Source organism: Antechinus flavipes, chromosome 1, assembly GCF_016432865.1.
Source record: "Antechinus flavipes isolate AdamAnt ecotype Samford, QLD, Australia chromosome 1, AdamAnt_v2, whole genome shotgun sequence".
In the NCBI taxonomy this organism is placed as follows: domain Eukaryota; kingdom Metazoa; phylum Chordata; class Mammalia; order Dasyuromorphia; family Dasyuridae; genus Antechinus; species Antechinus flavipes.
In genome coordinates this window covers 316,460,026-316,483,112 of record NC_067398.1, presented here as the reverse complement: position 1 = coordinate 316,483,112, position 23,087 = coordinate 316,460,026, and the positions used below count along the sequence as shown (strand labels likewise).

General features: G+C 36.9%; 1 protein-coding gene across 1 annotated transcript in view; it reads right to left on the bottom strand.

Moving 5' to 3' along the window:
- FRMD3 (FERM domain containing 3) overlaps positions 1–22,616 on the bottom strand; it is a 299,096-nt gene extending 276,480 nt beyond the window's left edge. Inside the window, exon 1 of the mRNA XM_051966415.1 lies at positions 22,281–22,616. Within this exon, the coding sequence (XP_051822375.1) occupies positions 22,281–22,427 (147 nt within the window). The 5' untranslated portion in view covers positions 22,428–22,616. The remainder of the gene's footprint in view (positions 1–22,280) is intronic.
- Between the last annotated feature and the right edge of the window lie 471 nt (positions 22,617–23,087).

The following is a 23,087-nucleotide window of genomic DNA, read 5'->3' as shown; positions in this document are numbered from 1 at the left end:
TGTCTACATAGTGCTTTAAAGTTTTCAAAGTGCTCTACTACCTATGTTATCTCACATCTGATCCCCACAAGACCCATGTGAGATAGGAAATTGAGTCTAAGATGTTCTGTTCTGAAAGCAATATCTGTCCTAACTCTTCAAACTTTTAGCTTCATCAAAAAAAAAAAAAAAACCTTTGGATCACAGACTCATAAATTTAGAGCTGAAATAAAGTTAGAAAGACATCTCATTGATCCTTCTCATTTTACATAGACTTGAATCACGTGGTTTGTTGCCATAAAGACAAGGATGAAGAATCTAAAAACTTTTCCCTTCCCTTTTTCTCTTCTTTCTCTTTATATCTTGTTTATTGTAGGCACTTAAATATGTTAAATGCTTTTTTAAAAAAGACACTGAAGGTCAATGGCAGAAGAGTTTGAGGGCAGTTTTTTCTTTCTCTTGAAAAAAATAATAGATTTAGAGGCCTCCAAAGATTGCCAGTTCCTTTCTAAAGTTCTTCATTGGCCATACAATGGGAAATACTCAATGTCATCAGCCTTCTTCAAGAACAAAGAAGGCCAAATAACAATGGAACTATTCCTCATCCTCTTCCAACCTATCCAGGGTCTTCTCAACCACTAGAAAGTACCACACCAAGTCACCACTCATCCCAAACCTGCAAAACAGGAAAAATCAAAGCACATAAAAATATAATTATTTTAATAGTTTAAAAAAATTCTCATTAAGTAATTTAATCCAGTCTTCTGATGAGGGGGATGGGAAGGGAGATAATATGTAACTCAAAGTTTAAAAAAACAAATAATAAAAAATTATTTTACATGTAATTGGGAAAAAATTAATTTTAAAATAAATAACTAAACTACCACACACACACCCCGGAAAAAAAATTCTGATATAGCAACTTCCCTACTGGGCTGTTTCCTGATTTAAATGAAATTATGTTCATAAAAGCTCTCTATTGAAAATTCTATTAATATTAATTATTTTTATTATTCCTGGATAGAAAAAGTCCTAGATTCTGGTTTCAGCCCTGATTCTAATGAGCTGTTTCATCTTGGATTAATCACTTATTCCCTTTGGACTCAGGTTTTCATATCTAAAAGACAGGTGGTTGGACTAACTAAACTCTCACAAACTACAATTAAGTAGCAATGAGATTCAACAGTCTCCATTGGTTACCTTACTTCTGCATTCGTTTATCAAGAATGTGCCTCCTTTTGTCCAGTTACAAGTTAAATCTACTCTGCTCTTTGGATAATAAGAGTCCTTTATCTTATTTGAGTAAATTACCCACAGTCTTACCTCAGGCTATATGGCTCTGGCTCTTTACTTTTCTTCACCAGATCTATTTTAATCATGTGTACAGATCTGTAAAGATACTAATACCTGCCTTCCCTACTCTACAAGGTTGTTGTGAGTTAAACATTTTGCAAAGAGACAACCTACTCACAGGATGTGAACTATACCTGCAAAGCACCTCAAAGGTTATCTAAAACAACTTTCTTATTTTCCAGAAAAGGAAGCTGAGGTCAGAGAAGTTTGATGATTTTTCCATCCTGCCAAGCTCTCTCCCCAAAAGTAATTATTAGAAGCTAAGATTCCAAGGATTAGGTAATGCATTTACATACATGAGTCAATGAAATTGAACTCATTACATTTGCTGAAAATCAGTTAAAGGTTAAATACTTACATGGTATTGGAGATTTTAATCTAGAAAGGACCTTAGAGTCCATCTAGTCCAATGGTCTTATTAGTTTTGGTTAACATTTTATAGGTGAGGTAACCAAGGCTCAGAGAGATTAGTCATTAATCATGGTTTTGCAAAAAATGCAAAAGACAACAGAAAGCTAATTAGAGTCCCAGGAAAGATGAAAGCTTCAGACATCTGCATCTGTGGTTATATAGGCTGCCCAACTGGCCCTTCTATTCTCTTAGGGTGACTAAAGATCACCTTATTTTTCAAAGAGTCAAAGGCAAATTTCCATCTTCTTAAAAAGGTTAAAATTCTCTCAGTATCAGGATTTAGTGCTGTGATCTCATTTAAGAATTGAATCAAATAAAATTAAAATCAGGTAAGGTTAGCAAATACCTGAAAACTGACTGTGAAAACTGAAAGAAACCTGTCAAACTCATCTCCTTGTGGACAAAGCAGCAACGTGGAAATAACCTTCATTCATTTTTTCCTACCTTACTTAATGCATTGATGCTATTATTAATTAAACCTCATTGCCTTTCCCTTTCCTATATTCATTCTTTCCCCAGGCCTCTTTCCTCCCTTACACTCATTCCTCTACTCCATCACTTCTTTTAAGATACATGTCAGCCATCCTTCCTTCAAAGAAAGTTTCATAGATGATTCTTCATTTTTCCATCCCCTTCATATTCTTCACTCTTCACAGAGTGGAATTTTAAAACATCAGCTTTTACTTTAAAGATTTGCTTTTAGAATCATTCTATTCTTCTGGATGGCCAGGAAAGCCTAGAGCTGTAAGAAAGGGGGAAAAGGATAAAAAAAAAGAAAAACCTTTTATCTGCTCAGTCTACAAAGGAGGAGAAAGAAGGGCTATAAGCATAAGGAAAAAAGAAATGAACAGTTCCCAAACATGGCATGGGAATATGGGACTCAAAAGCACAAACACATACACAACAAAGAGAATAAAAATGTTTATACCTATCCTTGATTTCTTTCCTTTTTTAAGGTTCTTCTACATCACTTCAACAAATCACCCCAATGCACTCTACTGAGGAAATCAGAGGGAAAAAAAGTTTGCTATTTGGTAAAGTGCTATGAACTCATCAACAATCAGTAATTGCAAGAATGTTTTTCTATTTCCATATAATACTCATTTCTAATCACTAGTCAAGAAGAATAAGCTTGAGGAATGAGATTTGTACCTTGACATTTCAAGCAGGATAGATATAATGAAAAGAATATGTGGATTCAAGTACCAGCTTGGTTAACAAATTAACAAGTTATTTCAATTCTCTTCATCTCAGGGGTTTTTAATTTCTATGATCCTAAGTCCTTTCTGAAAATAAAAATAGCACATTTCAAAGAATATCCTATACTGAGTACATAACTGCTTTTGACAACTTAAGGAGCATATATTCCTCCATTAAAACTCACCTACTTGATGAAGTAGTAATGTTTGGATGGATAGATAGCATGTTGTCAAAAAGACTCCAGTCCTGCCTCTGACACTACCTGTGTTGTTATGGGAAAGGCCATTTAACCTTTCCAGCTTTCTTTATCTGAAAAATAAGGGAGTTAAACTCAATGACCTTTAAGATCCCTCTCAGTTGTATATCTGTGAGACAGAAAAAATCAAGATTATTGTGAGATAGGATTTGAAATTGGAGGATGTGGATTCTAATCTTAGCTCTAACATCTTCTATCCAAGGCTTCATGGGCAAATCTCTGGATTTCAGTTTCTTCTTTTATAAAATGAAGGGCTTGGACTTAAGGACCTTCATGTCTAACTCTGACTCTAGGACCTAAGATTGAACAAAGGTTTGTCTTTGTAGAAACAAAGTGGACTACATGAAATATAAAAGAAATGTACCCAGTAGTCCCAGATCACAGAATACAACTCTAACCAATGTCATATTAAAAAATTAAGTCTGTTGTTGGAAGATTGCATATGTCAATGTTTTTTTAAGGTTGCCTACTCATAGAACCCACAAAAATATTAATAGCATTCCTTTTTGTAGTGGCTGGAAACTGAATGGATGCCCATCAGTTGGAGAATGGCTGAACAAGTTATGGTATATGAATGTTATGGAATATTATTTTCTATAAGGAATGACCAGCAGTTTCATTTCAGAAAAGCCTGGAGAGACTTACATGGAACTTATGCTGAGTGAAGTGAGAAGAACCAAGTTGTACAAAGTAGCAAAAAGATTATGTGATGATCAATTGCAATAGACTTGACTCTTTTCAATAATGCAGTGATTCAAGGCAATTCCAGTAGGCATGGGATGAAAAATGCCATCCACATCCAGAGGGAGAATTATGGAGACTTAATGTAGATCAATGGTAAATACTGCTTCTGTTGTTATTGTTTGCTTTTTTTTCTCATAGTTTTTTCACCTTTGGTCTGATTTTCCTTGTACAACATGATTAATATGGAAATATGTTTTAAAGGAATGCAAAATCTTTTTAACCTGTTTTATCTGTATCAAATTACTTGCTGTCTTGGGAAGAGGGAAAGTAAGAGAGGGAAGAAGAAAAAATTTGGAACACAAAATCTTGCAAAAATGAATGTTAAAAGCTATCTTTATATATAATTGGAAAAATAAAATGCTATTTTAAATGAATGTTTAAAATTGTCTATACATGTAATTGGGAAAAAAATAAAATGCTATTTAAAAGGAAAAAAAGATGCCTGCTTATAATGATGGGTGCAATAGTTACTAAGTCATTTTGATCTAGATCTGAAATCCAAAATTCACTGCAACTACTTATGCTTATGATGGCTCTGAAAGAACAATCTCTGAAATAAGCAACAATGGGTTTGAATAGATCATTTCCCATATATCTGGGAGCAGATAGACAAGAGGGAAATCTTTAAGGTTCCAAACTATTCACATTAATTGTCTATATTGCCTGGATCTATCGGATAATTAATAAATTTAAACAGCATCACCTAGATAGGAAGTTTCAATTTGCAGAAATGAAAAAAAAAAGTCATACCCATTCCCTTCCCTTCCTAAAGAGATTGTAAGGATTCTTTCAACCTTGTCTTGAGACTATATCTATATTGTATTAGAAATGCTAGCTTTGGCAATGAGTTGAGAAAGAAATTAAAGGAATAAGAATAGGCAATGAGGAAACCAAATTATCACTCTTTGCTGATGATATGATGGTATACTTAGAGAACCCCAGAGATTCTACTAAAAAGTTATTAGAGACTATATCTATTAGACTTGTAGAATTTTTATAGCACCTAGAAAGTGCTTTCCATAGGTGACTACTTGGTAAATTGAGGCAATGTGTTTCTTAAAGTAGAGATTATTTTCTATAGAAAGTATATTATCCTAAGGAAAGAAAAAGAAGGGAGTTTTTTTTCAAAAGAAAGATTAAAAAGTTCCAGTGTAATAGCATTAAAAACATCCCTCTCCTCTAAATGGAGGTAAAATTTGGAAATAAACCCAGAGCCACCTTCCTTTCAGTGACATATGATTAAAATCTGCTTTGCTCTTAATTTGGCACTCTCAAATTACTGGACTCCTGCTGGCACTGCATGCTCACAGTTCACTGCTGCCCTTGAATTACTATACAACTTTAAAAAAAAAAAACAGTGGGCAAGGAAGGTGTCATCAACACAGCTGGTGAGGAAAATGCTTCACTTCCAAAACTGGAGTGAGACGATGTCCTTTGGTGTCACCTGTCCCATGGCGCTGCTCAGCAAAAAAATGAATCTCCCCATGGGCTTATTGTGCTACTCACCTGGGAACATAAGAGGCTATGTTATCCTGACAAAACTCCAGGTGATAGGAGAGAACCTGAAGTGTATTTTTCCACAGCTGACTCTAGGGATTTCATTGTTTTTCTACCTAAAGCTTTAAAACAAGGGGATCCTGACAAGGATCTATCCAGAACCTAGGGAGAGATATAATTGGTTTCCCATCTTCCTTGAAACTCCACAAAACATCATGGTTTATTTTCCTTTTTTATCCATCCTAATTGTGCTATATTTGTTCAGTAGTTATTCTCAAAATTATAGAGAAAATTATTTTGAAAATTCGGTTGCCCAATCTATTGTCTTTTTCCTTTCTTCAGCTTGCTTCTTGAAATTGAAAAATGCAGGATGTAAAAAAAGTAAATTCCGTTCACTCATTATCCAGTTATGTCATAAGAGAACTATGTTGAGTGATTTGCAGATAATTGGTAAAAGTATTTTTTAATAAGCAATACAAAAAAAATAGAAAACAATAGATGAATAAAGACAAAAGATCTTTTATGATAATTAGAGATATCAGAATGGCTAATAACCGAAAAAAAAAAAAAGGAAAAATGTTGGATGTTAGAGGGCATGTGTGGAAAAAGTGACACTGATACTATTAGCGAACTTGTGAATTGATCCAACCATGAAGAGAGAGAGAGAAAGACAGAAAGAGGAAGAGAGGGAGGAAGGGAGAAAAGGAGGGAGGGAGGGAGAAAAATTAGAAATATTAAGGGAACATTTCATGGAAAAAATAAGTGTGATAAAAAGCAAAAATAGTTGGGGCTTAACAGAAGTGGAAGAGATAAAAAAAAAGGAGGCAAAAATATACAGGAAAAATTATACAAGAAAGGTCTTAACATAACTAATAACCACAAGGGTGTTATCATTGCTAACAATAAGGCTAGTAGGTGTGACAAAATTCCAGATGATCTATTTAAAATCCTAAAAGATAATGCTATCAAAAGTGTTGCAGTCAATTTGCCAGCAAATTTAGAAAACTCAACAATGGCCACTGGATTGGAAAAGATCTATCCCAATTCTACAGAGCAGTGCCAAGGAATGTTCAGATTACTGAACAAATATACTCATTATGCTTAAGATTCTGCAAGTGAGACTTCAGCAATATGTGAACTAAGAATTATCAGAAGAGCAGGCTGATTTTGGAAAAGGTGACTGAACAGCAGATCAAAAACTCAAGACAAATTTCAATTCTAATTTTGCTTGATCCTTAGCCTTTGGCAAGTGCCTTGACCTTAAATTAAGTAAGTTGCTTAACTTCTCTGGTTCTCAGTTTAATTAACTATATGAATCATTATACTCTATTCAATGATGCCAAGAAAAACATAAGTGAAAGGAAATAATGTTCTTAAACAGAAAGCTCTATGAACAAATATACCAAGCAGAGGTCACTTACATAATATGATACCTCTGTCATCATCTTTGAAAACTCATGATATGCATAGATAGGAGCTAAAAAATATATAATGGCTAGCTGTTCAATCATATCAAACAATTCTTCGTGACCCCATTTGGGATTTCTTGGCAAAGATACTACAGTGATTCGCCATTTCTTTTTCCAGCTCATTTTACAGATGAGGAAACTAAGGTAAACGGGATTAAGTGACTTGCCCAGAGTCACACAACTAAGTATCTGAGGCTGGATTTGATCTTTCTGACTCCAGGCCTAATGCTCAATCCACTAAATCACCTAGTTGCCCTAGTTACAGTATTATATACAATGACAATATAATCCACTCGTAATAATGGAATCTTGAACATGAAAGATTCTTAAAAGTCTCTTAAACCCCAGGGGAACACAGTACACAATAATAGCAATACTGTACAACAATCCATTCTGAATGACTTAGCTCTTCTCAGCAATACAATGATCCAAGATAATTCCAAAGGACTCATGATGAAATATTTTATCCATCTTCAGAAAAAGAATTGAGGGAGTCTAAATGCAAATTGAAGTATACTATTTTTCATCTTCTGTATTTTTTCATGTTTTTTTCCTTTTGGGTCTGTGTCTTCTTTCACAACATGATTAATTAAGTAAAATGTTTTGCATGATTGAATATGTATAACCTATATTAAATGTCTTACCATCTCAGGGAGGGATGAGGGGAAAGAGGGAGAGAGAAAATTTGGAACTCAAACTTTTTTTAAATAAATGTTTAAATTTGTCTTTACATATAATTGGATAAAAAAATACTATATATAACATACATGTTTGTGTATATGTGTGTGTGTGTGTAAAGTCTTCTAATCCAACCATAACTGAAGAAGTGGATTCCACTTTTGTAAAGAGTGATCATCCAGCCCCTTTTTAAAGAGCTCCAACAATAGCAAATTTACTATATCCATTAGTAACATTAAATTTTCAGTAGTTTTAGTTATCAAGAAAATGTTCTTCCTACTAATTAAATATCACAGAAAGGGCAATCATCAAGTACAGACTAGGTGTGATCAGATTGTAATATCTCATCAATGAAGTACTTCAAAGAAGATCAAGAGAAAAATTATTATCTAGGAAATGTATAGCAGGAATAAATGTATACTAGGAGCTGGTCACACAGCAAGGGGGAAGGATGACAGATGGACAGCCAGAGGGCTTCATTGGTACCTTCCTAATGCAACAAGAAAGCAAGGAAAGGCCTCCAACATGTTGGATGTACCTCTTGTGACAAACAAACTCATTGGAGGACATAAGCAAGAATGACACATGATGGGCAGGCAGGGATGGACTATAATTTCCATGACTGGTAGAAATACCAAACTGATGTGATCACAGATCCATTCAAGTATTTAGCATTTTTATCACATTAGGTCTAAATCAGCCTTCCTTCAACTTTTACCCACTGGTCCTAGTTTGGTTTTCTGGGGCCAGATAGAACAAGTGTAACCCCTAGTCTTAGCTAAACAACTCTGTCCTGCCTCTTATTCAAGGAAGAGCTTTCACCCCACCAATACAGAGAGAGTCCCATATCAAAGGCCTTAGGATAGGAGTTGCATAAATCTTATTCCATTTCCACAAATCAATCCTTCAAAAAAATACTCATGTCCTTTCTAAGTCTTTTCTTTCTCAGATTAAATATTAAACATGTTATAGATAATTATGAGTTTACAATTATAAATAAATATATTTATAACAAAAGCTATATATTGTATAGATAATAAAATAAATTACATACATATATGTAACAAATGTAATATAATATATAGAGCCAAATATTTCTAATTTCCTCAACCAATCCTCAGTTATCATTGTTTTCATCCTCCTACTCCCTGGGTCTAGTTTCCCTCATTTCGATTTATTATAGTTCACTAATCTCCTCCCTGTGAAAGACTCCTGGATTCCAAGTCCTCAAATTCTAGGTCTGATATTACTTATGTAACTTGGCACAAATCATTTTAATCTCTCTGAGCCTCTTTTCTCATCTTAAAAAGGGATTGGACTAAATCCCCTTCCAGCTCTAAGCACTATCATATTCTGGATACAATCTGACTAGGGCAAAGCACAGTTTGTCGGTAAGTATTTATTAAATACCTACTATGTGCCAGGCAATGCCTGCTAACACATTTCATAATAGGATTGTCACGTGACTCTTTTTTGGATATAATGCCTCTATTAATGCAACTTTCAATCTCTATTATCTTTTGTTGATTTTAAACAATATTTTAATCTTCATCCCATCTCAATTTATGAATAAATGAAAATGTGTTTGAATTTAAAATATTTCACATTGTCACCATTAGGAAACAAGGAGCAGTGTTGAAATATCTAATCAAGCATTAGTCTTGATCTAACAAATAGCTTTCTTTTACTATATAAAGACTCTTATTTTGCTATTGTTATTACTAATTAGCATTTTTATTCTTTAACACATATGTATGTGTGTGTATCAGATAGAGGTATATATGTTGTTTGTGTATATGAGTTTATTGATATAAACATATATAAATATATGTACATATTCATATATGTGTCAGTCCATAATTAGCCATGTCCAAAGCTTAGAACACTATAGCCAGGCCACCTAAGCTCAATTCTTCAATACAAGTTTAATTCTTGAACACAAAAAAATACAGGGAGTTGGAGGAAGGAGAGAGGAGACAACAGAGGAATTGGGTAGTTACAGCAGGACCTCTAGGCTGTAAGGGAATGAATGAAAAGCAAGCACGATACCCAAGTGACTTGAGTATTAGAAAGGCAGTTTGATGTTGCTGTGGTGCTAGTGCTGGTGATAAAAACAATATTTCTGTAGTGCTTACTACATGACAAGTGCTTTATATTCTCATCTGATCCTCACAACAACTATTATTATCCCCATTTTACAGTTGAAAAGACTGAGGACAAAGGAATTTAAAGTCACACTGCTAGCAGGTGTCTAAGGACATGTTAGATTTGGGGTCTTCCTCCCTCCAGGTTCAATGCTTTATCTGCTCCCCAACTTACCTATCTCTCATCATAATAACTAGAATTTATATGGTGCTTTAAGGTATGTGAAGCAATTTACATAAATTTTCTGTTTTGATCCTCACAACAACACTATGCAGTAGAAGTTATTATTCCAACTTTAATAGATCAGGCAGCTAAGCCTGAAAGAGGTAGGTTTTTTTAACACAGTAAGTATCTGGGGCAAGATCTGAAAAAAGTCTTAGAAGATAAGCTCCCTGGGAGTAGGAATTGTTTCATTCTTTGTATTTGTATCCGTAGCCCTCTGGCATACATTAGATGCTTAATAAATTTTTGCTGACTAATTGAATGATTACCTACTAAGTTAGATGTCTATTATCTATATAGGAGATGGGAGTGCAGAACTTAATGTCAGAAATAAGTGGATTCAAATCCCACTCTAATACGGTCTAACTCTGGACAAGTAACATAAGCTTTCTAAGCCTCAATTTCCTCATCTGTAAAATGGGGATAATATCTACAGTACTTGTCTCACGGAGTAAAACTCAAATAAAAAAAAATTACGTAAAGTACTAAGCAGGTCCTGAAAACTAATTTCCCTAAAGGGATCACACACATTCAAATTCTCACTATTTGAGGTTATGATTGCTTAAAATATGACCATTGGTTGCACTCCAATGACAATATATAGTGTAAATTTTAATAATATATCCACAGAGGATTCAATATTCCCACTAAAGGGTATTTAACCATAAATGAAAAATGTTATTAGCTTACAAACTGAACCAAAACTGGAATATATGGGATGAATAGTTTGGTACACCATCCCCTGGCAAATATATCATGGCGTGGGAATTCTTGTCCTGGAAAATTTAAATTACTCCAAACTGTCGAAAATAATAGTAAAGGATTGTCAGGATTCTTATAAAGTTTTTACCCCTAAAAAATTTAATAAAAAAATACTTTTTTTAGTTTTCTGAGCATTAGAAGCTATGTCTTTCTGGAAATCTCACTCCATTTTTCTTATACCTCTTCAGGAAGATGATTAGAACAAATAATTCAAAATCTAACCCATGTTTAGGGCTGTGAGACATTTCCTGTAGGCAAGGTAACTTCTGCAAATGACAACACTGACCATCACTTTGGTGACTGCCAAGTCTGTCCACTCCAGTTAGCACATTACCTTGTTTTTCGGTAATGTGGCCAGAGTTTCCCTCAATTGCTGTTAAGTTATCAGGGAAGAAGCCAATCTAGCACTGGCTTTAAAAAGCACTCTAGTATATGTATCACCATAAGCATGAATTGCAACACAGCCCCTTCATTTTTCTAATTATTCGTAATTCCATAAGATTTTCTATCATTGGCAATATTCAATTTTAAAATATCCATCTTTAGATATGGGACAATGGCATTTTTCCCATGAGCTCAATAATGGGAAATTATTATTATTATAATTATTATATATAATAAATAAAATATTTATTGATTGTTATTAAAATCACAGATCTTGAGCTAGAAGGGACCTTAGAAATCATTGAGTTCAACCCATTATATTATAAAAGGGGAAACTGAGATGCTGAGGTAAAGTGACTTGCCCAGATATTAAATGTCTGAAGTGGAATTTGAACTCAAGTATTCCTGGTTCCTCAAGGTGACTCCAAGCCCTCTTCTATTCACGAGTCTCCACTGCCTCTCACTCTCTCTTTAAAGTCCTTCTCAATGTCTCAATGGGTTTTCAAACAGAATCTGGATGGTCACTTTCTGGGGAAGGTTAGAGAAAGGACTCTTACTTGGGGATGGATTAGATTGAACAGTCTCTGAGGTTCCTCCCAACTCAGAGATTTCGGTGAACTTTTTCAGCCACAGTAATTCATAAAGAGCAGTCTGTGTCATTGGAAAGGGTAACTATATTGATGATCCTTGAAGTTGTTTTTCTCCTGTTAGCACCTAATTAGCACCTATCAGAAATTCTCCAAATTGTCTGTCAATCTGTGCCAGAAAAACACTTGGGAAACAGATGCCTTCATAAGAATTTGAAAGCTTTCCATTCCTTCCAACACTGACGTCTTAAAACCCAATACCCTTATATTCTTGATGCAGAAGGCTTAACAGTTCCATGTTGACATTTGCAAAACCTGTCCTTAATGGCTACTGACCACAATAATAACTTTTTTCTGATCCATTTGACTACAAATCTCATTTTGCACTCTGTCACAGAGGGTGGAGAGAACATTCATCAGCCTATCACTCACCACTGTAAAAATCATATTAGATTCTCCACTTGACCAATTCTAAAACTGTACTCCATTTAGAATATACTTGGCAAAGATACTGGAATGGCTTGCCATTTCCTTCTCCAGCTCATTTTATAGATGAGAAAACTGAGGCAAACAGAATTAAATGATTTGTCCAGGTTATATATGAACTCAGAAAGATGATTTTTCCTGACTTCTTGCCCAATACTCTATTCATTGTGCCATGTAGCTACTCCAGGACTTGAACATAGTAGGTGCTTAATTAGTACTTATACAAATTGTTAGATGAAGAGCTAGGACCCCACCTAAGTTATCTTTGTGCACAGTATATTGGACTTTATAGATATCTGATAAATGTTTATTGGCTGAAATTAAATTAATTCAAAATGGGACTTAACAATCTGCTTTCCATATCTTTATCACTTTATTCTAGCTGAACAAATAGTGTCTTTTGTTACAGTTTAACTGAAAAAATAATACTTGATATTATAGCATTCACAAATGGCATATTACATTTACATGTTAATGTTACATTATGTGTATATGTACATATGCATATACGTATGCATTTTTAACATTAAGAGGACCGACTGAGTATTCAACATGGAAACACTAAAAAGGCTTTGAGTGAGTTTGGCAGCATTTCAGTCACGTGAAAGCTTGGAGGTCCAAAATGCATTTCTTCTAAAAGCCACTGCGATCAGCAGTTATCCAGACAATAACATTCAAACTATGTAGACTTAATTTTTTTTAAAAGCAGAAATAGTTCAGCTCAGTCTCTCTTTCTGCAAAATTATCATTAATGTCCAGCAGAAGTCAAGAGATAAAATCCTAAATTAACTGCAGTCAATCAGGAAAGTAATCATCTCTCGTGACAATCATGAAAGTAATCCTCTCTTCTTGGTTATGTATATGTTTGATATAAAATCACAGAGTTTTGAAATTGCAAGACACTTTAGAGATCATCTTAAGAAAAGGATACTTAACTGATGGTTGCCCCTTTGACGGAGTAGTGAAGCCTATGGACCTCTTCTATCAAAGAAATAATATTTGTAAAGAACTTAGCACATAGCAGATGCTTGATAAATGCTTGTTTCCTTTCCATTTTAATACAATATTTTAATTGCATTTAATACATAATAATGACTAGTATTTACATAGTGCTTTAAAGTACATAAAGCACTTTACAAATATCATATTTTATCTGTTTAAAAAATCCTGAAAGTTAGTATTATTTTCCCATTTTACAGATGAGGAAAACTGAGGCAAACAAAGATTAATTGACATGCCCATGGTCATTCAATTAGTGCCTGAGGACCAGATTCAAACTTGAATCTTCCTGACTCCAGGTTCAACACTCTAACTACTGCATCACTTAGCTGTACATAGAACTACAAAGATAATTAATTATATTGAAATATGGTGATCAGGAACATGGAAAGATCTATGTGAACTGATACAGAGTGAAGCAAGCAGAAGCAAGAAAACATCAACTACAGCAATGTAAATGGAAAAATCAAAAGTAAATGTAACAAAATTAGAAATCTCAAATATGATCTGAATAAAGAAATATGAGAGGACACCCCCTAAATTATCCTTTTGTCTAGGTAGGAGGTCCACAATCTTTCTTTATATATTGCACATGTTTTCAGACTTTTTCAATGTATCAATCTGTTGCACTGACTTGATTTTTCTCTTGAAAAAAAATTAATCTGTCATATGTGATGACTCCGAAGGAAGGAGAGATATACATAGGATACTGTGACAAAGTAAAAAACAAAAATCATCAACAAAAAATTATTGAAAAAGAAATAACAGTTACTACAATGTTTTTAAAAGACAAGTTCATAGACTCAGAGCTAAAACTCTTGTTTTAAGATTATACATCTACAATTAAAATGGATACCAGAGGTCATTCTCTTCATTTTATAGGTGAAAAAACTGAGCTAGGGAAGTTAATTGATTTTTTTTTTCACTTAAATCAAGGTTGATTTACTAATTAGTTGACAGAAGCAGGACTAGAATCCAGATCCCTGGATTAGTGGTCCAGTTCCATTATTTTACCACATGGCCTCTCTATGAAGTCACCGGTCCCTGCCTAAGACTTCAAAGAAATGAGTTGAACTTTTATTAACTAGAAGATGGCTCTTAAGATCTTTCATGTACTGTGCATCCCCCATATATCCACTTCCTATTCAGTTTTCACCATATTCTATGTTCTGTAGTCAGATCCTTATATTTTCTCAACTCAATAATAATAGGGCTCTTACCAAATCCTATATTATCCATCATGGTATAGCCATACCAGGTCAATGCTTCAAGGACAAGCTCTAATGGCTTTTATCAGGCACTGAGTGGTTCAAGGATGGCTTTGGCCATAAACTGTTTGCTTCTCAAGATCAACCTAGGTAAACCTACGTAACCTCAAAGAGACTCATTGGCTGTGAGATGAATCTAAAACAAAATTTTCTATTTCAATTCCCATTAAGACACAAATTATGCCCTTTTTCACTTACTGGGAGTACCCACAAATCACATCATGAAGTAATATGATAGGGCGACCAAGAGGATGAGTTGTTAAAGGAAGAAATGGGATGCTTGTGAATATAAATTAGATCTATGTAAAATTCCACAAAGAGGCTCTGATGGTTAAAGGGTTTTCTTACTATTTATAAGATTAGTGTATGACCACATTTCCATATATTTGCTTAAAGCATCTTCTAGTAAATAATTAGTTAAGTATGAGAAGCCAAGGGCATTTGGTTCCTTAATGTAGCAGAATAGACATGAACTTTGGAACCAAAGGACCCAGATTCACATCAGTTATGTTAGTTATCACCTAAATGACCTGTCAAGGCCTGAGATACCTCGTTTGTAAAAATAAGGAAGTTTGAAGATTAGATCTAAGCAGTCCCTTCCAACTCTAAACCTCTGATCTATGACAAGAAGAAGAATTAAAACTGTGAGGGCTCTACAAACATTCTTCTTAAATAATCTGAAGAAAAGTGTTCCAGCTGTCTCTCAGCCCACTAGAAAGCTGAATTAATACTTAGAAAATATGGGTTAAATTCCAAAATAACAAACTGCCAAGAAATTGTCCAATTTTTTGCTCCTCTTGGAATTTAGCTGCCTAGAATTTTTTTTAATAAATAGAAAATGCATTGGCCATGGCCCTTAGGTGTGGATACTTGTTATGATAATGTTAATATTAAAACATGATTAAGCCAGTATGTTGATTGGGGGGAAAGGTTAATCCTTCAATGATGAGAAAATAAAAAGGAATTAAGTTCAGAAAAGATTTCTGAAAATACGAGTAATATTCAAGGCTTAGAGTTAGCTATCATAGAACCAATTCAATTTAACGAACATTTATTAAGCTATTGTTCAGTTGTGTCTACAACTAAGAGATTTTCTTGGCAAAGAAACTGGAGTGATTTGCCATTTCCTCCTCCAGTAGATTAAAACAAAGTTAAATGACTTGCTCAAGATCACAGTATCAGAGCCACATTTAAACACGAGTTCCTCCTGACTCTAAGCCCAGCACTCTATCCACTAGACTACTTAGCTGCCTCCTTTATTAAACACAATTCTACACCATCACAGATAGGATGGTCTGAGAGATGAAAGTCGGCCTTAGAATAAGGAGATGCAGGGCTCAATGCCGATGAGTTCTTATACATCCTGACACAGTGACCCTTAACAAGCTATTTAACTTCAAAGTGTCCCCAGGCAACTTCATAAAAGTAAGAAATACTGTGGTAAACAGTAACCAGTAAAAAAAAATCCAATAAACACTTAGATACATACACACACTGAGAATTTTAGAACGAGAATCTACCTTAGAGATCATTTCATTCTCCCTTTTTATTCTAAAGATGAAGGCAACACAACTGGTTGGCATCAGAGCCATCACAATATGTATCCTGATTTTTTTATCTATTTTCATTACTTCATCCTATCCCATTTTTCATGACTAAAGAATAAGACTAAAAACCCTATCATTTAGCAAAAATAATTTAAACAATTGACAAAATATTTACTGAATAGCTGTAATAATGTCTAAATTACTACACTAAGCTTCTTATTTAATTAAAAATCCAAATTCCCAAGCAAAACCCATGGCATACAATAGAGTACCAAGTAGGATACTTCAAGTGGAAGGACAAAGATACATTTAGCATTCAATATTCCTTCTTCATTGCTGTTAATATAGTCTTGCATATAGGTATATAAGTATTATATAATATTTATTATTATGTCGTATATTATATAACGTATATCTCATACATAAACATTACCAAATAAATCTAAAATAGTTTATATATAGTATATCTCTTATATAAGTATTACTGATTAAATCTAAAATAGTTTCAGATCTAAAATAGCAATTCAAATAAGAAAGGGAATCATTTAGAAGTGATGCTCAAGATGAGTCTCAAAGGAAGATAAAGATTATATGAGGCTGAATTGAGGAAGGAGGGCATTCTGAGTCATAAGGATGGAAGATGCATTATCATAGCAAAAAAGCAAACCAGTTCGATTGGATCTCAGAAAGCAATCCAGATAGAAATTAATATACAGTGAATCTAAAGGTTGAAAGCAAATTGTACAGAGCCTTAAAAGCTAAACAGAAGAGTTTGCATTTTTTCTGAGAGGCATTAAGGAACATAGAAATTGATTGAAAGGTGAGTAAAATGATCAGTACAAAATTTAAGGAAAATCAGTTTGGCAGTTGTGTGAAGGATGGTCTGGGATGAGAGAAAAGTTAAACCAGGAAGACCAATTAGGAGTCCATTATAATAATCTGGGCAAAGGGGGATGAGAACCTGAAATGTGATTACCTGTGTGAGAAGACAGGTTGTTGTGAGAGATGCTGGGGAAGATAATGTTAGAATTATCCCTTCAAATGCTCATCTTTGGAAATTCTTCCTCTGAGCCTTATCTCAACCTTTATTTTTTCCCAGGGCTAGTCCTCTAGAAGTTACTATTTTTTATTGTTGTTCAGTCACGCCTGACTTTCTACTCCCATTTGAGGTTTTCTTGGCAGAGATACTGCAGTAGTTTGCCATTTCCTTCTCCAATTCATTTTACAGATGAGGAAACTGAGGCAGAGAGAGTTAAGTATCTAAGATCAGATTTAAGCTCGATGAGTCTTTCTTGACTCCGACTATATCACCTAGCTACCCTATAAGTTATATCACCACATAAATCTAGGGGAACTGCTGACTCTTTCCAACACTTAGTCTAAACATTCACAATCAAAGGAAAATGTTTACAGAATCAGCACTTTGGATCCAAAGAAAAACATACCACAATATTCAGGATTACACATGCCATCTAGTAATTAACTGCAATGCTTCCCCATGAATATGCCCAGTAAGTTGTTTCCTTTTTGAAATTATTCATTGCCAAACCGCCTTCTCAACAGCAAACCCTTTGAAATAAGCATTTTTAAAAAGCTACTCCTTGGCTAAATAAATAAACAAACAAACCAACTACATGCTTGATCCTGCACTGATCTATGATGTGTCTGAATGAAAAAATCACAGACAAAAATATGGTCAAATCATCAGTTTAATGACTTAAGAGCTGAAGGGACCTTGGAGATCATCTAAACTAAAAGCTGAAGGGACCTTGGAGATAATCTAAATTAAAAATCATTGATATGGAGTCAGTGAAATTGCTCTCTTGCCTTGGAGGATTTATACATATACATATATAGATAGATAAATAGATAGATAGATAGATCACTGCATTTCAATAATCCATTCCCCTTGTACTTCTATGCATATAGTTAAAAATCATTGTTCTGAAAAGGACTCTATAGGTTTAACCAAATCCAAGGTTCTATAACTAAAAGCATTTAAGAATTTTTGGTCTCAACCAACCCTTTGAGTTTACAGATGAAGATACTGAGGCACAAGGTGATTCACCCAAGATCACAAAGTAAAGTGATTTGTCCTTCATTCTTAAAAAGGACCAAAATTACAACCATGTTGGAGTCAACGTGTCCAGTTATATCTAATGAGACCAATAGAAGCTTGGGAATGCTTTACCCCAGGTCAGGCACAAATAGTCCATATGTACATTTGAGTGTACATGTCTCTAAATTTGTACATCTTAACAGGCACTAAGTAGAAGAGCTGGAACAAATGTTCCCCCCCTGAAGATAGCATGGGGGGGGGGGGGAGAATGGTATTTTATTCACCCTCACTCTGACTTAAAGAGCCACATCAAAAATTATTCCTTGACCTTTGGCCCAGCAGCTTAACCCACATCTATGGCTAGGAACTTAATTTTGGAGAATAAAACATGGAGAAAAACAGCAATCAAGTGAGAAGCACTGATTAAGTGCCTAGTAAATGCCAACCACTGTGCTAAGTGCTGTAGAGAAAAAAGTCAAGACAATCCCTGCCCTCACAAGCTAATAAGAGACAATAGCAAACAACCAAGTACATAGGAGATGTATATAGAGGATAAATTGGAGATAATCTCAGTGGGAAGACAAGAAAGATAGAAGATGGGATTCCAGCTGAGGCTTAAAGGAATCAGGGAAGCCTAAAGGGTGTGGAGGAGAAAAGTACCAGGCATGTATTAGTCAGTGAAAAAACATAGATAAGTGTCTTGTGAAAGGAATGGTAGAGACCAGTGCCACTGGATCCCAGAGGATGAGGGGGTGGTGGAGAGAGGAGGGGACAAGATAAACTCAGTCTTAGTTTTTTCATCTATGAAACAAGCATAATATCTGTCCTAACCACTTCCTACAGTCATTATGAAGCCCATATGAGATAATTGCACATAAAGTGTTTTCCAATTCTTCAAGTGCTATATAAATGTCAGTTATTATTATTGCCTCCTTTTGGCACTTATAAATTTCAGTCTTCCAAGGACCAGAATTATATCTTATTCATCTTGGCAGCCTTCTTCAGCACTTCACCAGTGTGTTGCACAGAGGAATTGTTAAGTGTTTATTGAATTGAACTGAAAGTTTCATGCCCTAATGATTTCATGTCAATCATTGTTTTTTTCAGCAATGTGAGGAAGTGAGGAGGGCAACCTAGTAGGAGCCCTAGACTATTCTAAATTCTTTAATTCGTCAAGAATTATCCACTTTTGAGTTTAAAAAAAAGTCATTAGGACCGCCTAAAAAAAATCATCACCATCATTTCTCCAGTTGCTCCATCCAACCTCATCAACTTATATTACCAGTTTTTGACATCTTTAATTTTTCCTTTTAAAAATACCCTGAATAATAATAGCTCTATGGTTTCTATAATTCACCAGAAGGTCCCCTGAGGTCTATATGCCCATCACCATCCCACTTTCTCCCAGTTCATTACCTCTCTTCCCTTTATCCTCCAGAACCCAGTCCATAGGAGCTCATTTAAATAAACTGTACATTTAAAGAAAAAAAATCCAAGATGTTCACTCACACGGAAAAGATAGAGAGTGAGCATTCCAAGGATATTACTGTCCCTGTGCCACCGTATAGGGCATTCAATTTTCCACACTCATTAGAGCTAACTCAGCAACAGCCTGCCACGCTGACTTCCTTCACTGTGAACTACAGTAAGGAGTGAAACATGTGTCTGCAATCCCCTGCTGTTCCTGAGCCAACTCCAGCACCGGGTGCAAAATAGGTCTATAAAACTGGCTGGAAGAAATCTTGGCAAACATCATGTCCAACCTTTTCATTTTACAAATGACGGAACTGAGGCTTGGAAAAGTCAAATTACTTGTCCAAGATCTCTGAGTCAGGTGGTAGTCCCAAACTCGCCTTCTAGTTCGTAGTTCAGTATTCTTTTCCCTTCCTAAGTTTTTGTTGTTTTGGGCTTTTTTTGAGGGGAAAGGGGAAGATTTTAATCCATTATAAATAAGAATCAAGGTGGATCTTCCTTCAGAAAGGAATTCTTTACACATAAAAAAGTTTGTCTCCCAAATCTGTGATTCTACAAAAGGGATGGAAAAAAAAAATTAAACTGTCCCAGGCTTTGTTCTTCTTCAAACCAAAAGGGAGAAGGAATCATTTTCTTTCTTTACTTAAAACAAATGTAAACTTTGAGGGACTTCTAATTCTGACAATGACTCTCAATCTCTGCTACTTCAAGGGTATAAGAAATTCTCAGAGCATTTTTATGACTTTGTGATCTCGAAGGATAATTATGATTTACTTTGATTCTTCTTAATAGGCTATATACAGCTTTTCTGAGAGAGAGGAAAGTGTCCCAAAAGTATTGTAATGATCAGATTTTCTCAGCCAAAAATCAGGATAAATGATCTAATGCTTTTTAGTTTGAAATAAGGATTATTCTGAAATATTCTGAAGGTATAGCCATAATACCCTAAGTGAAGAACCAGCCCAAGCAACTCTAAAAAAAATTATAAACAAACAGCAGTTTTTGACCTAAAATTCTATTGCCTCATTTTCCAAACTCTTCTGCAATAAGAATCTTTATTTTTTGTTGCTTCTCAGGACAGCGGGGGTATGAATACAGGCGATACTTTGATGTATTCGGCTGAGCAAGGAAGACTTATGGCCTTGAAAGAATGTTTTAGTTCGCATCAGAATAGCGCAAAAGAGGGTTAAAAAAGCAGAGAATTCATATCAGTCCTTTCAGAAACAGTCCCCAAATAGCTGTTTTCAACCACTGCCTTGCCCGAATCATGTGCTCCCATTGTACAACTTAAAGCAAAACGCAGAAATTTAATCTCGCTATGCCTATCAACCATCTTTGTGCAGAGTTGGTGGTACCATAAAAACTACATATTCTGCTGGTGCCTTTATTATTTATGAATATTACACTGAAAGCCAGACTCCTCCAGGGGAATCGGGGAGTGGCAAATTCGACTCAGATTAAACCCGTACGGGTTTACGCTGTTTAAACAGAACCACTTTTCTGGTCCAAAATAGTGTGACAGTTCCCGCAAGAAAACCGAGGAAAGCTCTTTTGTTCAGTATGTGTCCAGCCCGCCAGAAGAGGGTTTGAATGGAATAGTATGTTTTTTTTTTAAAATTTTCAAAGAGCCTGCCATGTACACTAGCGTTGGGTAGGACAGAGATAGGGAAATCCCTTAAAAGATGCTGTAAATAATGACTAGGAAGGGGCAGGATTCTTGGGGCACTTGGAAGGGGCACCCTCAATGAAATAGGGTCAAGCTGTACACACACATTCATCATGGGCCCTTAATCCCATAAACCAACAATGCACGTTGGCCCAGATGCCTCTTCTCAAACTTCAGCCAGAAAGAACTAACTGCACAACTATGCAAAACGGAGCTTCTTCCCTCACCCCCACCCCCACCGCACGGCATCCAAGCTTCCCTGGGCTCCTTGGCGGCGGCATCTCACACTCCTTTCGCAGAAACACCCTGACGTGACAGCTCCTCTTTTAGCAACAGAAGCAGCGTGCTCCCCCGCACCCTTCCCAGCCTGGAAGGAGAGTCTGGAGCTCCCCGGGCTGCCCGGGCGGGAGCGCGCACACCCTACCCACTCCCGGGGAAACTTCGCTGCTCTGCGAGCACCCCAGTAGTAAACGCCGTCGCGAAGGCGGGTCGGGGCGCGGGGCTGGAGACTGGGAGGGGTTAGCCTAGGAGAACTGAGGTACAGATGCAAGGTGCACTGGGCATCGTGCACCAGCGTCCGGGGGAGCCTGAGGAAGGGCGAGTTGGAAGTTAAGTTCAAGTGCACGGAGCCCCGGAGAGAGGGGGTTGGGAGGGAAAAATGCCCATTTCTCAGGCTGCTCGATAGCCCCCAGCCCGCGTGCAGGGAAACCCCCAGAGAGCAGAGCTGTAGGAGGGAAGGGGGAGAAGGGAGCTTGAGTGAATGAAAGTGCACCTTCCCGGCAAGCTGCGAGAGGAAGAGGAAAAGAGACAGGGGGGGATGCACTAGATGTCCGAGTTTCTGGAGGGAGGGGCGCGTGCAGACGCCAATTGGAAGGGATTAGGGGGCGGAGGGTCAAGTGTGGACACGAAGGGTCATGCCATATGCACGGCAGTCACTGTCCTGGCTCCGGATCTCCCGAATATGGCTCCCACATTCGAAGATGAGAATAACTCCAGCAAGGAAATCGCCCTCTCCCCGTATTTCTCCCTTTTCCATTCCCTTCCACTTTAACCCTTAGTCTACCGCCCACCGTCCCCCACACCTCCGGCACTCACCTGGATTTGGCAGGAGATTTCGGAATCGTCCAGCAGCCGGATGGTACATTTCATCTCCTGGCTGAGCGATTTGATGCTCGAGCTCCTAAAGCGGATCATTTTCATCGTCCTCCTGCCTCCCCGCACACAGTGGCAGGAGGCGAACATACACCGCGGCCCCGGGGAGCGGGAAACCTCCGGGAGACACCCACGCGGGCTGCCCGGGGAGCAGCAGCGGCAGCGGCAGCGGCGGGAGGATGGGGCCGCGATCAGCCCCGGGGAGGCGGCGGCGGCGGCGGCAGCGGCAGCGGGAGAGGCTGCCGCTGGCCAGACATGCTGGTAGTGAGAGCGATGGCTGGTGATTCCCTCCCGCCCGCCCCGCTCCCCCCGCCTCCACCCCCCCAGCTCCCAGTCCTTTCCTTCTCTCCTCTCGCCAAAGAGAACCCGGGCTGGTGACGCCGTCACCGAAACACACACACACACACTGGCAAGGAGAAAGCGAGGGTGGGGGGTAGTGGAGGGTTCTGGGGATGAACCCGGGGAGAGGGGGAGCGAGAGAGAGAGAGAGAGAGAGAGAGAGAGAGAGAGAGAGAGAGAGAGAGAGAGAGAGAGAGAGAGTGAGAGAGAGAGATCCCTGTCTGTGATGCTGTTGCTGCTGCGTCAAGCTTTGCTCTGCTGTCTCCTGCTTAGCTTTAGCTTCCCTCCCTCCCCCAGCCAGCCTGTCTCCTAGCCTGTTTTCTCAGCATAACCTCCTTCTTTCTGTCTATGTGTGTCTCTCTCTTTCCTTATTTCTTCCTCCTATCTCTCCTTCCAGCTCCTCCACCTTCT